Below are 11,989 nucleotides of genomic sequence, written 5' to 3'. Positions count from 1 at the left end.
CAAATGTGGTCCAATTCACCTTCCGATTACTCCATTCAACTCCAACCTATCCATAATTGAAAATTAACTCAAATGGGTCTCAAGATAGTAATAAACACTTGAATTTACGATAATTGGGTTATCGAAACCAAAGCCCAAAGTGACAACTCCTAAAAACAAACTCAACAAATCCAAAAGTTTCTCACATCTTACGATTTAGATCAACAAGTTGGGGTTTCGAAGGGTCGACAATGTCCAAGAACACCAGGAATAACTCCCCATGGCCGAAGTCCAAGGGAAACCCCAAATGGGTGTTAAACCCCAAATTTTAAACTTCTACAATTTCTCAAATTGATCCACGTACTATACCATAAGGAAATGAAAACTCATACTGAGATAAAGAAAACCCACCAGAGATATTGGAGATTATAGGTCGGAGTCCGTCGAAAATCCGGCGAGGAAGGGCGGCGGAACTGAGCATTTTCCAGCTAGTTTCTGCGCGCGTAGTGGCTGGTTGGCATGGATGGCGGCTGGAGGTGGTGGTCAGTCTGTGGGGAGGTCACCATTGGGTTGGGGGCGGCAGGAGGTGGTCGATGCTGGTGGTTGGTGGCTGCGTGCAGAGAAGAGGGAGGGGAGAGAGAGAGAGAAAAAAAAAATGGTTCTAGAGAGAGAAGGTGTATTTGGCTGTTTTAAATAAAGAGTGCTGCTATTTGCACACCCTTTTTTTCTTTTTGCACACCTTTTTTTTCTTTTTTTCTTCTACACACCCTTTATTCTTTTCTAAAATATACAATTTCTCTTAACACACCTCTCCAATTACCCTAATACCCCTAATTTATCCATTTCACAAAAAAAAAAAAAACACACACCCTCCCCAACCTCCTCCCCCTCCTCCTCCTAACCAAAATCAACAAACACACACACCCCATCCCCGACCACGCTGAGAAGCCCACCACCGTCGAAGCCTGCAAGCTCCGCGAAGCCCACCACCGTGCGCAGCTCTGGGTCTCACCCTTTCTCTGTCTCTGTCCGATGACCAACCCACCCCCTCCCTCGCTCCTCCCCCACCCCATGCCTCTGCCGAGCTCAACTCTCTCTCTCTCTCCCTCCTTTTTTTTGTCTCTGTCCGGCCAACCCAGCCACGCCACCCCACAGCACCACCTCCCTGCCACACTCCCTGTTGCATGCCAAAAGTAAAAAAAAAAAATTGCAGGCCGTTCGGCAGTCATCCGCCGAAACCGGCGGGTTCGTTCGGCAGCCATCCGTCGAAGTCGTTAGTTTCGTTCGGCAGTCATCTGCCGAAGCCATTAGTTTCGTTCGGTGGCTGTCTACCGAACCAACTGCAGCAACACAGAAAGGGAGGGAAGAGAGAAGGGAGAGAGGAGAGAGGGAAGGAGAGAGAGAGAGAGAGAGAGAGAGAGAGAGAGAGAGAGAAGTCGAGCAGGGGCTGAAAGGCTGGTTGGGTCATCGGACAAAGACAGAGAAGGTGGTGAGACAGAGAAGGTGGCGCGCGGTGGTGGTGCTGCTGCGAGGAAGGTGGTGCTGCGCGCGGTGGTGGTGCGAGGAAAGTGGTGATCGGGCGAGTGGAAAGGAGAAAGGGGCTGCCGGGCTTGGAAGGAAAAAAAAAAAACAGAGGAAGGGGTGTGCGAAGAGGAAGGGGTGTGCAAGGGCTGTATAGTCTTTTTTTTTTTTTTGTTTTTTTTTTTTAATAGGGGTGTGCAAAAAGAAAAAATAGGGTGTGCAAATAGCAGCACTCTAAATAAATTGTTGGGGTTAAAAATTTACCACAATGCCCCTACTTCTAGAAAGATCTCCACATTTCTTTCCACCAAACTTCAATTTAGGATTCGTTTTCGCCTACGCGTTTGTACGTTTAAACTCTATTTAACTATGTTAATTTCATAATTTTAAGAGATACCTCTCAATTAATTCCCATTAGAAACTCAACTTTTCTCTTGAGGGCATAACATCAATGCTCTTAAATAAATTACCAACCATGGTTCTGAGGTCCAAAAATTGTTCCGTAACTCCCATGGGCTTCACTCGTCTTGCACCATTTTTTTCTAATGGCTCGAAATTTAAACTTTTAGTTCCCAAACTTTATTCACTTTAATTTAGTTACTCCCAAATAAATCTCCAAACATTCGTATTTGTCTCCAAATTTTTGGGTTTCACAACTTAACTTTTCTTTGTCCTTGTAAAGTCAAAGTTAAATAAAAATAAAAATTTAAAATTTCCAGTGAAATTTGGGTCGGGTCTTTACAATATAAGAAGTAAAATGTATTATATATGTATACAAGAATGCTCTAAAACTAACTAGTTAGTAAGTTAATACAAAACTAACCACCCTATTGGGCCCATTGCACAATGTAATTTCAAAATCCAAACCGTTTATTTTTTAGGCCATGCTTCAAAGATCATTTATGTAAAAAATCTTCAAAATCAGAAGTCATTTAGCCATTTGATTATAATAACAACTATTTCTATGCTTTTATCGAAAATACTGATCGTCTATTTATTTGATCTCAATTAGATGACTACATAATTTTCGATTTAGTTGATTTTTTGCAATGATAATCTTTGAAGTATGGCCTAAATAATTGATGATTCGGATTATGAGATTAGGGATGTGGTGGGCCCAAAAGCATGGTTAGCTTCGTATTAACTTGCTAACTGGTTAGCTTTAGAGCACTCCTCTATATGTATAATCTATATATATTTGTTTAAGATGCATTAGGTACCAAATCAAATTTCCTCTTTTTTTTTTTTCCATTTTAAGTACCAAAAGTTTATGTTATTTCATAGGGAGGCGATTTTCGCACTCCCATTTTCTCCATTTGCACTACTTCTCACTTTTTAATTCTTTTTATATATTCTTATTCTTTATATTTTCAAATCTACCCTTCATGCTCTCTCCCTCTCTTCATTTAGATTTTCCATTGAGATCCAATCACTCTATTCATTTTTCATATCTATGTTCTCTCCATCTCTAATTTGTTCAGATCTACAACCCATATAAATCAATTTATCCACAAGAACATCACGTCCCTAGTTTTTATATCTTTATTAAAAAATTTCAGGGAACAGAAGCAAAGATTTTAGGCCCTATTAATTGGGTTGATTCTAAATCCCAACAAAGTAAAACTAGAGTCACAAGACATCAATTAATTAAGAAAATTAATAGAAAAGAAAAAAAAATGGAAAAAAATAAGGAAAATAAAACCTGATGGAATAAAGAAGAAAACAAAAAAAAATTAACCACAAGTTAATGAACGGTGTTGCTCTATACTCCAAACAAAGTTTATAAATGTTTCTTCTATTTCATGAAAAAGGAAGAGAGATGGAGATGAGAAAACAGAAGCACTAATTATTGAAAAAAGTGAGGCAAAGATAGCGAGCAGATCATAGTGGTGAAACTATATATCAACAAAAGACACAATCTGTCATTTTATTGATAAAATGATTCAGAAAAAAAAAAAAACAAACAAACAAAAACAAAAACAAAAACAAAAACCTCTGAAGTAGAATCTAACATCAATGACTATCACTAAAAGTTTAGGTATTTTCAGTAACAGTGCATTTGGATGGGAGAAAAAAAAAATAGGATTTCACTTAAAGTCAGAATTTATTGGAAAATATGATAATCTCCAATTTTCTTGTTTGGCATTACCAACATATAAATCTTGAAATTAAGTATGGAAAAATATGTGGAATTTGGAACTCATAAATTCTGAGTTAAAATTCCACCCAAATACATGTCATTTTCAAAATTCTAAGAAAATGAAATTTTAATATATATAAAAAAAAAATAATACATCCACCGTAACCATCATCACCACTACCACCATCACAGTCTTGCCACCACCTTGGCCGCCACCCCCACCACCACCCCCAACTTACTCCCACCACCAATCAAAATCTTTATTTTTTTCTTTCTATCATTTCTTGTTCTACACTAATACAAATGGATAGCAGCCAACAAAGATCAACGAATTAGGAATTGAATTCTATGGAAATTGAGAATTCAGAGAGGAATTTCAAACCTTTTGTTGGAAACCCATGAAATTACTGTATATGAATACTATAGTTATAATTGACCAACGATAATACAAAATTTATGAACCATAAAATTTATTGCTCTTTATTCAGAGATTTTCAGATTGATGAGCTAGAACCAAGGTATTAAATTTCTTTTTTTTTTTTTTTTTTTTTTGAAATCGAAACACATATTTAACAATTTTTCGTGAGGATTTCGCCGAAATTTTCAAAATTTTCAAAATTTTGGTAAATTATTTCGGCGAAATTTACCGAAATTTATTGAAATTTATCGAAATTTTCCTACTTTCTATTTTCTCCAACTTCAAAAATTCACAAAAAATAGCTCAAGACTCCAAATAATTCACCGAAAAATTCTACGGACTCGTATTAATGAGTACTAATTTCCTATGACCTCAAAATAGTCAAATTGCTTTAAAAACATTATGAAAAACCCTACTCTCATAATTTAATTCTAAAAAAAATAATAATCGCCAAATTCTTGAATTTTCATTTTTTAAAATTCATTTATACACAACTAAGCTCTAGAACCACAACCAAAGGTCTAAGTTAGTTAAAATAAACTTAAAGAAATTTCTAATTCCTTTAAACAAACCTTAAAACAAGTTTGAAAAATTTAAGTAACAAAATTTGGGTTGTTACACTTAGTAAAGAAAAAGCTTGGCTAGGTGAGAGGCACGAAAAAAAAAGGAAGGAAAGATAAAAAAAATAAAAAATAAAACTAAATAAATAAAAGACTAAAGAGAGCGACACAAGGAAAAAAAGTAAAGAAAGAAAAAAAAAAAAAAAAAAAAAGAGAAAAAAGGAGGGGGGGTTTGGGGCCTTTGGGCAATTGGAAAGAAAAAAAAAAGTTTGAGATTTCATTTAATTATTTTAAACCTTAAACTCTAATACATTTCTATATAAAAAAATAATTAAAAGTATCCTAAAGGACCTAAAACCTAATATCCTAAAGAAAATAGAGTATATAGGATTTAATGTATAAATTATAGAGTATAAAGAGTATTAGGGTTTAGATTTTAGTGTATAATTAAATTATACAGTATAAAGAATATACTAATTTTATTTATTAATTATACTAATTTTATTTAACAGTCTTTGCTCCAGCGCGCATTATATTCACCTTATATCACATGAAACCTACTATATAATTTGGTTTCTTCAATGTTTTTTTATCAATTGAGTAGATAATATGTTAAATAAACATATGGTAAAGTTTCATTAAATATTTTCGTATTTTGATAGTAATTTTCGTCGTCTCCGTCTAATTTTTGTCGAAATTTAAAAATCATCGAAATTTCTTCGAAATCCAAAATTTAATTCTTTGGCTAGAACTTTCTTCATCTTTCTCTATTGGCCGGTCAAAGGGTGTTTTGAGGAATGGTAATTTAAAATGGAAGATGAAGATGAAGGGTTATGGCTAGAAATCGATATATCTTGAGTGTGTATATATATATATAGGCTCATTCAAGTGCGGACATTCGCACTGTGCGAAGATGTCGCCGAGCGCTCGGCAAGCTATAAAAATTGGCTCGCCGAGCACTCAGTAATGCGTTCGCACGATGCGGACGTTCACACCTGAATAAAATTATATATATGTGGGGGATTATTTTGAGATTTTTTTTTTTTTTGGTCAAGATTGATTCATTAAAACCCATAACGGGAACAAGATACAGAACAAAATAGGCCTGAGTCAGTACAAGAGAGGAAAGTAATTACTATATTAGAGATAAAGAGACAAGGAAGAAGAAGGGAAAAGAGGCAGAGTAGGCCAGACTCGATCTAAAACAAGGAATCTAGATCAAACGAGCTACCCCTTCTACATTTTCTTTACTTCTCGGTGGTCCAAGTAAGCCAGGAGGATTAGATTGAGATTTTTTTTTTGCCATGGGATTAGATTAAGATTAAATTGTTAATTTCTTTTGCAATACCTGTTGATTTCTAAAATTCTAGACACATGATATCCAAACAAGAAAATTTGTAATTGACGGATTTTAAATTCCGTCATTTAACAATTCTCATGAAAATTCCAATTACTTCATCCAACACAACGTAAGGAATTGTTCTAGAGAAGACCCATATCCATCACAAATAAAGAAAAAAATGTGTTAAAAGAGAGTGAAATTAGGATCTTTTTTTTAGTTTGGGGAGGGGGATCAAACTTGGGTGCATTGTGGGTTATTCTACAGCTCTTCTAACTGGGCTATCCAACAATTGTAAATTAGCAATTATATTAAAAGTCAAAATAATAAAAGGCAACTAGAAAAAATGGGAGTGCGAAAATCGCCTTCCTATTTCATATTAGATACTAAGCCAAGACATTGTTCCACCGATTGATTGGAAGTTTGGCCGATCCATCAGCCAAACAACTTTTTTTTTATCAACAAAGATGATTTATTTGTTAACTTTCGGTGTTTGTAATTTTATTTTAGGCTTAAGCTATAATATTTACTCTCTCAATTATATTGTTTCAGCCTTCAAGTGCCTTAAACGTTTATAAACCTACAGTTTTATGAACTTCATGTTATTATAATTGTGAATATATTGAAACCAGCAAACATATGAAGGGAATGTGTGAAAATGAATAGAACTATGTCAGACAAATTGAAAAGCTAATCTAACCTTATAGGAGCCGGAGCATGGACTTTGTCGTGTGGGTAATGTCTTGTAAATGAAGAGGAAAGTGAGAGAGTAAGAGATATAATGAGAGATATTAGTGTACTATTTCATTGGGTTAATTCCTATATATAGTGATTATAAGGAAAAGTTATTGAGTATAACCAATATACCGGCACATGGTGTAACCAATCCCCGTGTAAGGGTATTGTTGGACAACGTACATGTTTATATTTGTAGGATATAGTATATTCACACATATTATAATACATATGTTGGTTATACTACGTGGTAATGTATCGATTATACTAAATAATTTGTTGATTACTAGTAGAAAATATAAAGTTAAATAGTTAACTAATCAGGCATAGGAAATTATGAGTACTTACATAATTATAGGGGCAATCTCATTTAAGAGAAATTATTCTGTATAACCGATATACTGCAAATATAAACATGTTGTCCAACAATACCCTTACACGTTAGTTTGGTTATACCACGTAGTGGTATATAAGTTATACCCAATAATTTTTCCTCCTTCCTATAATCAATGACTTAATTAAATGACGTACAGTATCTGTAAGTAGGCGCATGCCATTGACTTTTTTATACCTTTTTTTTTTAAGAACTTTGTTATACCTTTAATTGATTTTTTTAAGTAAGAGTTTATTTTTCCTAAAAAATGAATGCTAAGGGAAAGTGGATTGCTAAAAAATGAGGGTGTGAGTTTTTTTTTTATTTTTTTTATTTTACTATTTTGCCCTCAAAATATTAAGTTGCTTAATTTTAACTTTTAATTAACAAAGATTAATTATTAAATTTTTATGAAAATTTAACTATAAGCCCTTTTACCCTTTAAATATAAAGACATTGGCTCCCTGACACGTGCTCTGGGCCGACTTTAAACAGGTCTTGCATGTGCCAGATTCAGACCGGCCCAACTCATTGTACACATCTATCTATGTTAGTGCATGAGATGCATGTTGCATTTGTAGGGTTGCAACTGCTTTTTTGTCCTATTATGTTGTTGCTTTGTAGATTCATGTGTCTGGTTTTATATGATGGAGTGGGGCTTTTACCCTTGTTTGGAAATTGAAAGTATTTTGCCCTTTAGACCAAGTATTCATCTATTAGGGCTCAGAATCTAATTGTCCCTATATAATTATAATACGTATAGGACAATACTTGGGTCACCTCCATATACACCGCACTCCCAAAAATGCTTGTTCGGTAATGCAGGCTTAGGATCAGAACCGTTCATTTTTCAGATTACCTATTAAAGATCATCTCTGTAAAAAATCAACTTAATCAGATATCGTTTGATTATATAACTGTTATCGAATAAATGAAATAAATGGACAGTTTGTATTTAAAGAGTGGTTCTTAACCAAACCGTCCATTATTCTATTTATTCGATAACACTATATAACCAAATGATTTCCGATTGAGTTGATTTTTTATAAAGATGATCTTTAATAGGTAATCTGAAAAATGAACGGTTCTGATTCTAAGTCTGCATTGCCGAACAAACATTGTTAGGGAGTGGGGTGACTTGCAAGTACCCCAAGGGTGACCCAAGCATTGTCCATACCTAAATCTATAGATGCGTCATGCCAGTATCAAAAGAAACAAGTCTTCAAAACACATAAGTGGGTTCCTTGATGAGTTGGTTCATTAAGTGGCCCATGGTAACTAGGACGAACCTTCCATTTGGGCATTCTAATTCCGTTTTGCAAACTCTCAGCTAAAGCAAGCCCAATATTTAGAGGGCCCAAAACCTGAACAAAAGCCCACACGATAGTCATCATCTGTATGACTGTATCCAGTGAGCGATTTCGAGCCAGTACACAGAGACCTGAGCTAAGCTCCATTGGACAGAGAGTGACGGCGTCGTTTTGACGAGAAGAAGATGAACACAGACATCACAGCGTCGGAGAAGCCAGAGTACCCGGTCTTAGATCGGAACCCTCCATTCACCAAAGTGGTCGGCAACTTCAGCACCCTCGACTACCTCCGCTTCGCCACCATCACCGGCGTGTCTGTCACCGTAGGCTACCTCTCCGGTCTCTCTCTCACTCTCACACCCTTTTTCTATTTCTTGTTTTTGTTTTTTTCAAATAAAGTAGTAATTTTGTAAACGATTTTTATTTAATTTAATTTGTGCAATAATTATAGGGATTAAGCCAGGGATTAAAGGGCCGTCAATGGTGACCGGAGGTCTGATTGGGGTGATGGGCGGGTTCATGTACGCTTACCAGAACTCGGCTGGTCGCATCATGGGCTTTTTCCCCAACGATGATGAGGTAGCCCGTTACAAGAAATGAAATCAAATCGAATCAATCTCACTGTTTTAGGGTTTTTTTTAATAATCAGATTGTTCCCTTTTTTGTGCTCTGAATTTATTGATGGGTTTGTGGATTCCAAGTCAATGCTGTGATTTAGGTGTGAAAAATGTCATTCAACTGATAATAAAATGTTGTTATGAGCTCCTCATTCTGAAATTCTATGCAAGTAATCGAATATTTTGTTTTGTGGTGTTAGCTCTCAACAATGTGGTTTTGTTAGTGCTTTTCTCATGCTTCTTCGAGACTTGGTTCTAATTATTGACTTCGTTCTTTTTGCATTATCTGTTAGCTTATAGCTTAGCTTAGCAGCACTCTCAGTGGATTCATAGTTAATTGGGTCAAACTTAGTATGTAGTTTCCAGAGCTTTGTCTCCCTTTTATGTGAGTATTGCTTAAGAAATACTCCGGTGTGTGCTTTTCTTTCAACCATTGTATGCACACCAGATCCTTTAGAAATTAGGACCCCTTGCATTCCCTTTCTCCTCCCTTTTCTCTATATATATTGTCCGCAAACAGCATATACTGCTCTGGGAATATGATTCTTCACATTTTTTGCTCTTTCACGATAGCTTTGAATTGATGATTATTGCGAAACTGGAATTGAATCTTTAAACTTAAGAGCCTTGTAGTAAGATGTCTGGTTCTTGATATGGTTTAGTGATTGGGATCTGTGGAGGACATACCTTCCAATAAGGAAAACATCACTTTTAGTGTAGATCAGTCAGACTTTGACAGTGGTAAGATGCTGTCATTATATATAGAGAATAGTTTATAAAATTTTTGAGCATTTGTCTACTCTTCGTGGAGGAGACAAATAAGGGTGTAGAGGGATTTACATTACAAAACTGCAGAAGATTATAGGGCAGAAAGTGAGGCAAAGATAGGTAAAGCAGCTAAGCAGGGAATGTTACAACTGATTGTTCCCTTCACAGGACTGCTGCCTACAGCAGGATTCTGGACAGATAATGAGCTGTTGCAATATGTGTAGTGAGCTCTTTAATTGATTATTGAATCTTCTTTTACTTTTAAAGCAGGGAGGGAGGTGGGGGGCAATGACCAGCTCAGTAGGGCTTGTTTCGTGCAAGAATATTGGGAACTTTACTCGGTCTTTTGAATGGGACTTTGGTTTAAAGAATAAAATGTTTATTCTCTGGAGCTTGTGGATTATTCTACATGATTAGGGCAGTTGATTTTTGGGTCTTGTATAGTTTGGGAGTCTCTAGTATGACAACAATTGAGGCATTAAACAAGGAACAGTAGTGCTGTTATGTGTGAAAATGGTAGTTACTGTAGTTTGTATGTATTTTTTGAGCAACTATCATTTCTAATAGATATCAACTTCTGGTTATGGGGCCAAAGAGCTCTAGCTCAAATGGCATTAATGTTGGTGGGGAAGTGGTAGGTCTTAGTTTCAATTCTTTTCGTTTGTAAAATAAAAGTTCTGGTAATGGAGTTGTGCCATTGTCTTATGGAACTTTTTTTGGGTTCTTTGGGAAGAGGGGTTGGGGAGGGAGGGGGGAGAGAAGGTGTGTATTATGGTTATGGATGTTCAAAGTGGAAATTGCATGCGGTGTTAAAACTTAAGTATGCGCAAGCTCAGACAGACACCCGAAGGAGAATAAGGGTGGATTTTTAAGGGGACAAAGTTTTGGGAAAATATTATTGTTTCGCTTGTAATTAATTGTGTGCATAAATAAATTTAACATGTTTCATTCACTTTGTTTAAAGAAAACTACGTATGTGATTGCAAAATATAATATCAACAGTACAGATTAGGTTTTGTAGAGTTAAATACTAATATTTTATAGGTGAAAATTCCACGAGTGGCTTCCATATGATTTGGATCAGAACTGCTTCAAGCAGACTTTCAAATTTGTTGGTAATTGGTGAAGCTGCTTATGGATATATTTTTGGGGCCTAAGATTTGTGAATATTTCTTAAATAAATAAATAAAAAAATAAATAAAAAACCGAAAGTTTTTTCTTTATAAGAAAATTCAGAAGTGAGGGGGATAGGGATTTACCCAGTGGTAGTGAATAGACAAATTGGTTAAAGGTAAACTAGTCGCATGGTGTAAACTATGTAATAAAACTTTCAAACTTTCATGTAATGGACTCATAACTTTCTTATCATTCAGAAGGTTTTTTTTAGCGAACAGGCATTGCCTTCCAGGGCTCCAACTTCCACCCACTTCCCCAAAGGCCACTACATGTACATGGTTTTGTTTAGTCTTTAGACATTAGACCAACTGACCAACTGACAAAGCTTGAAATGGTGACTTGTCCTTCAAAGTAATTTTAAAGAGAGAGTAAAAGAAAGGCGAAGGCAATATCCAAAATGTCTTTTGAAAAGAGGTTGGCCCACTGGACCCGGTGGGCGGCAGTTACTATTCAATACAATTATCTATGTATGTATTTAGTATATCTATATTTCTTGCTGAGTTGCTTCAACCTTCAAAGATGCATAAGTGAATGGCTAATGCAGCAAACTTTTAGGGTCTGGTTGTGTGTTTTTGTGTAGGAAGCATTTTCATAAAATTTCATTAGAAACACATATCAACCCACTAAAAAATACTTCTAGTACAAAAAGTACTTTTATTGTTTCTATTAAACGCTAGTAATTAAGAATACTTTTGATCATTTGAAAGCGTTATTAAAAACTTCTAAAAGCAGCGTCAAACATACCTTAATTTCATTACTATTATTATATTATTATTTCACATGTCATTGTCTTATTTCCTTGGTATAAACTATAAAGAAGCAAGCTGATCTAATCCCACCCGCACCAAGCACCGCTTGTTTGGTTGGTTGCTTTTGAAACTTTTGGCCTTTATTCTTGGCTTGGCAGGCAGAAAGTAAGGGATAATTCCAAACACTTCCCATATACAAAAGCTACTACTAAAGATAAAAGATTTGCATTTTGCAGCTGAATTCAGACAATTATTAATTTTTTGTTTTACACATCATCTGGGACCCATTTCTCTTTGGAAACTT

General features: G+C 35.4%; 1 protein-coding gene across 1 annotated transcript; it reads left to right on the top strand.

The window, feature by feature from the left end:
- The first annotated feature begins 8,484 nt into the window (after window positions 1-8,484).
- On the top strand, window positions 8,485-9,181 carry LOC147299800 (NADH-ubiquinone oxidoreductase). The gene is made up of 2 exons (XM_086229262.1): window positions 8,485-8,714; window positions 8,827-9,181. The coding sequence occupies exons 1-2, from the start codon at window positions 8,561-8,563 to the stop codon at window positions 8,973-8,975; spliced, it is 303 nt and encodes a 100-aa protein (XP_086085388.1). The 5' UTR covers window positions 8,485-8,560; the 3' UTR covers window positions 8,976-9,181.
- The last annotated feature ends 2,808 nt before the right edge of the window (window positions 9,182-11,989 follow it).

This window comes from Dryas octopetala, chromosome 1, assembly GCF_963921425.1.
Source record: "Dryas octopetala chromosome 1, drDryOcto1.1, whole genome shotgun sequence".
NCBI classification, from domain to species: Eukaryota; Viridiplantae; Streptophyta; class Magnoliopsida; order Rosales; family Rosaceae; genus Dryas; species Dryas octopetala.
Note: the sequence above shows the minus strand (reverse complement) of the source record. Positions and strands in the feature narration are given on the sequence as shown.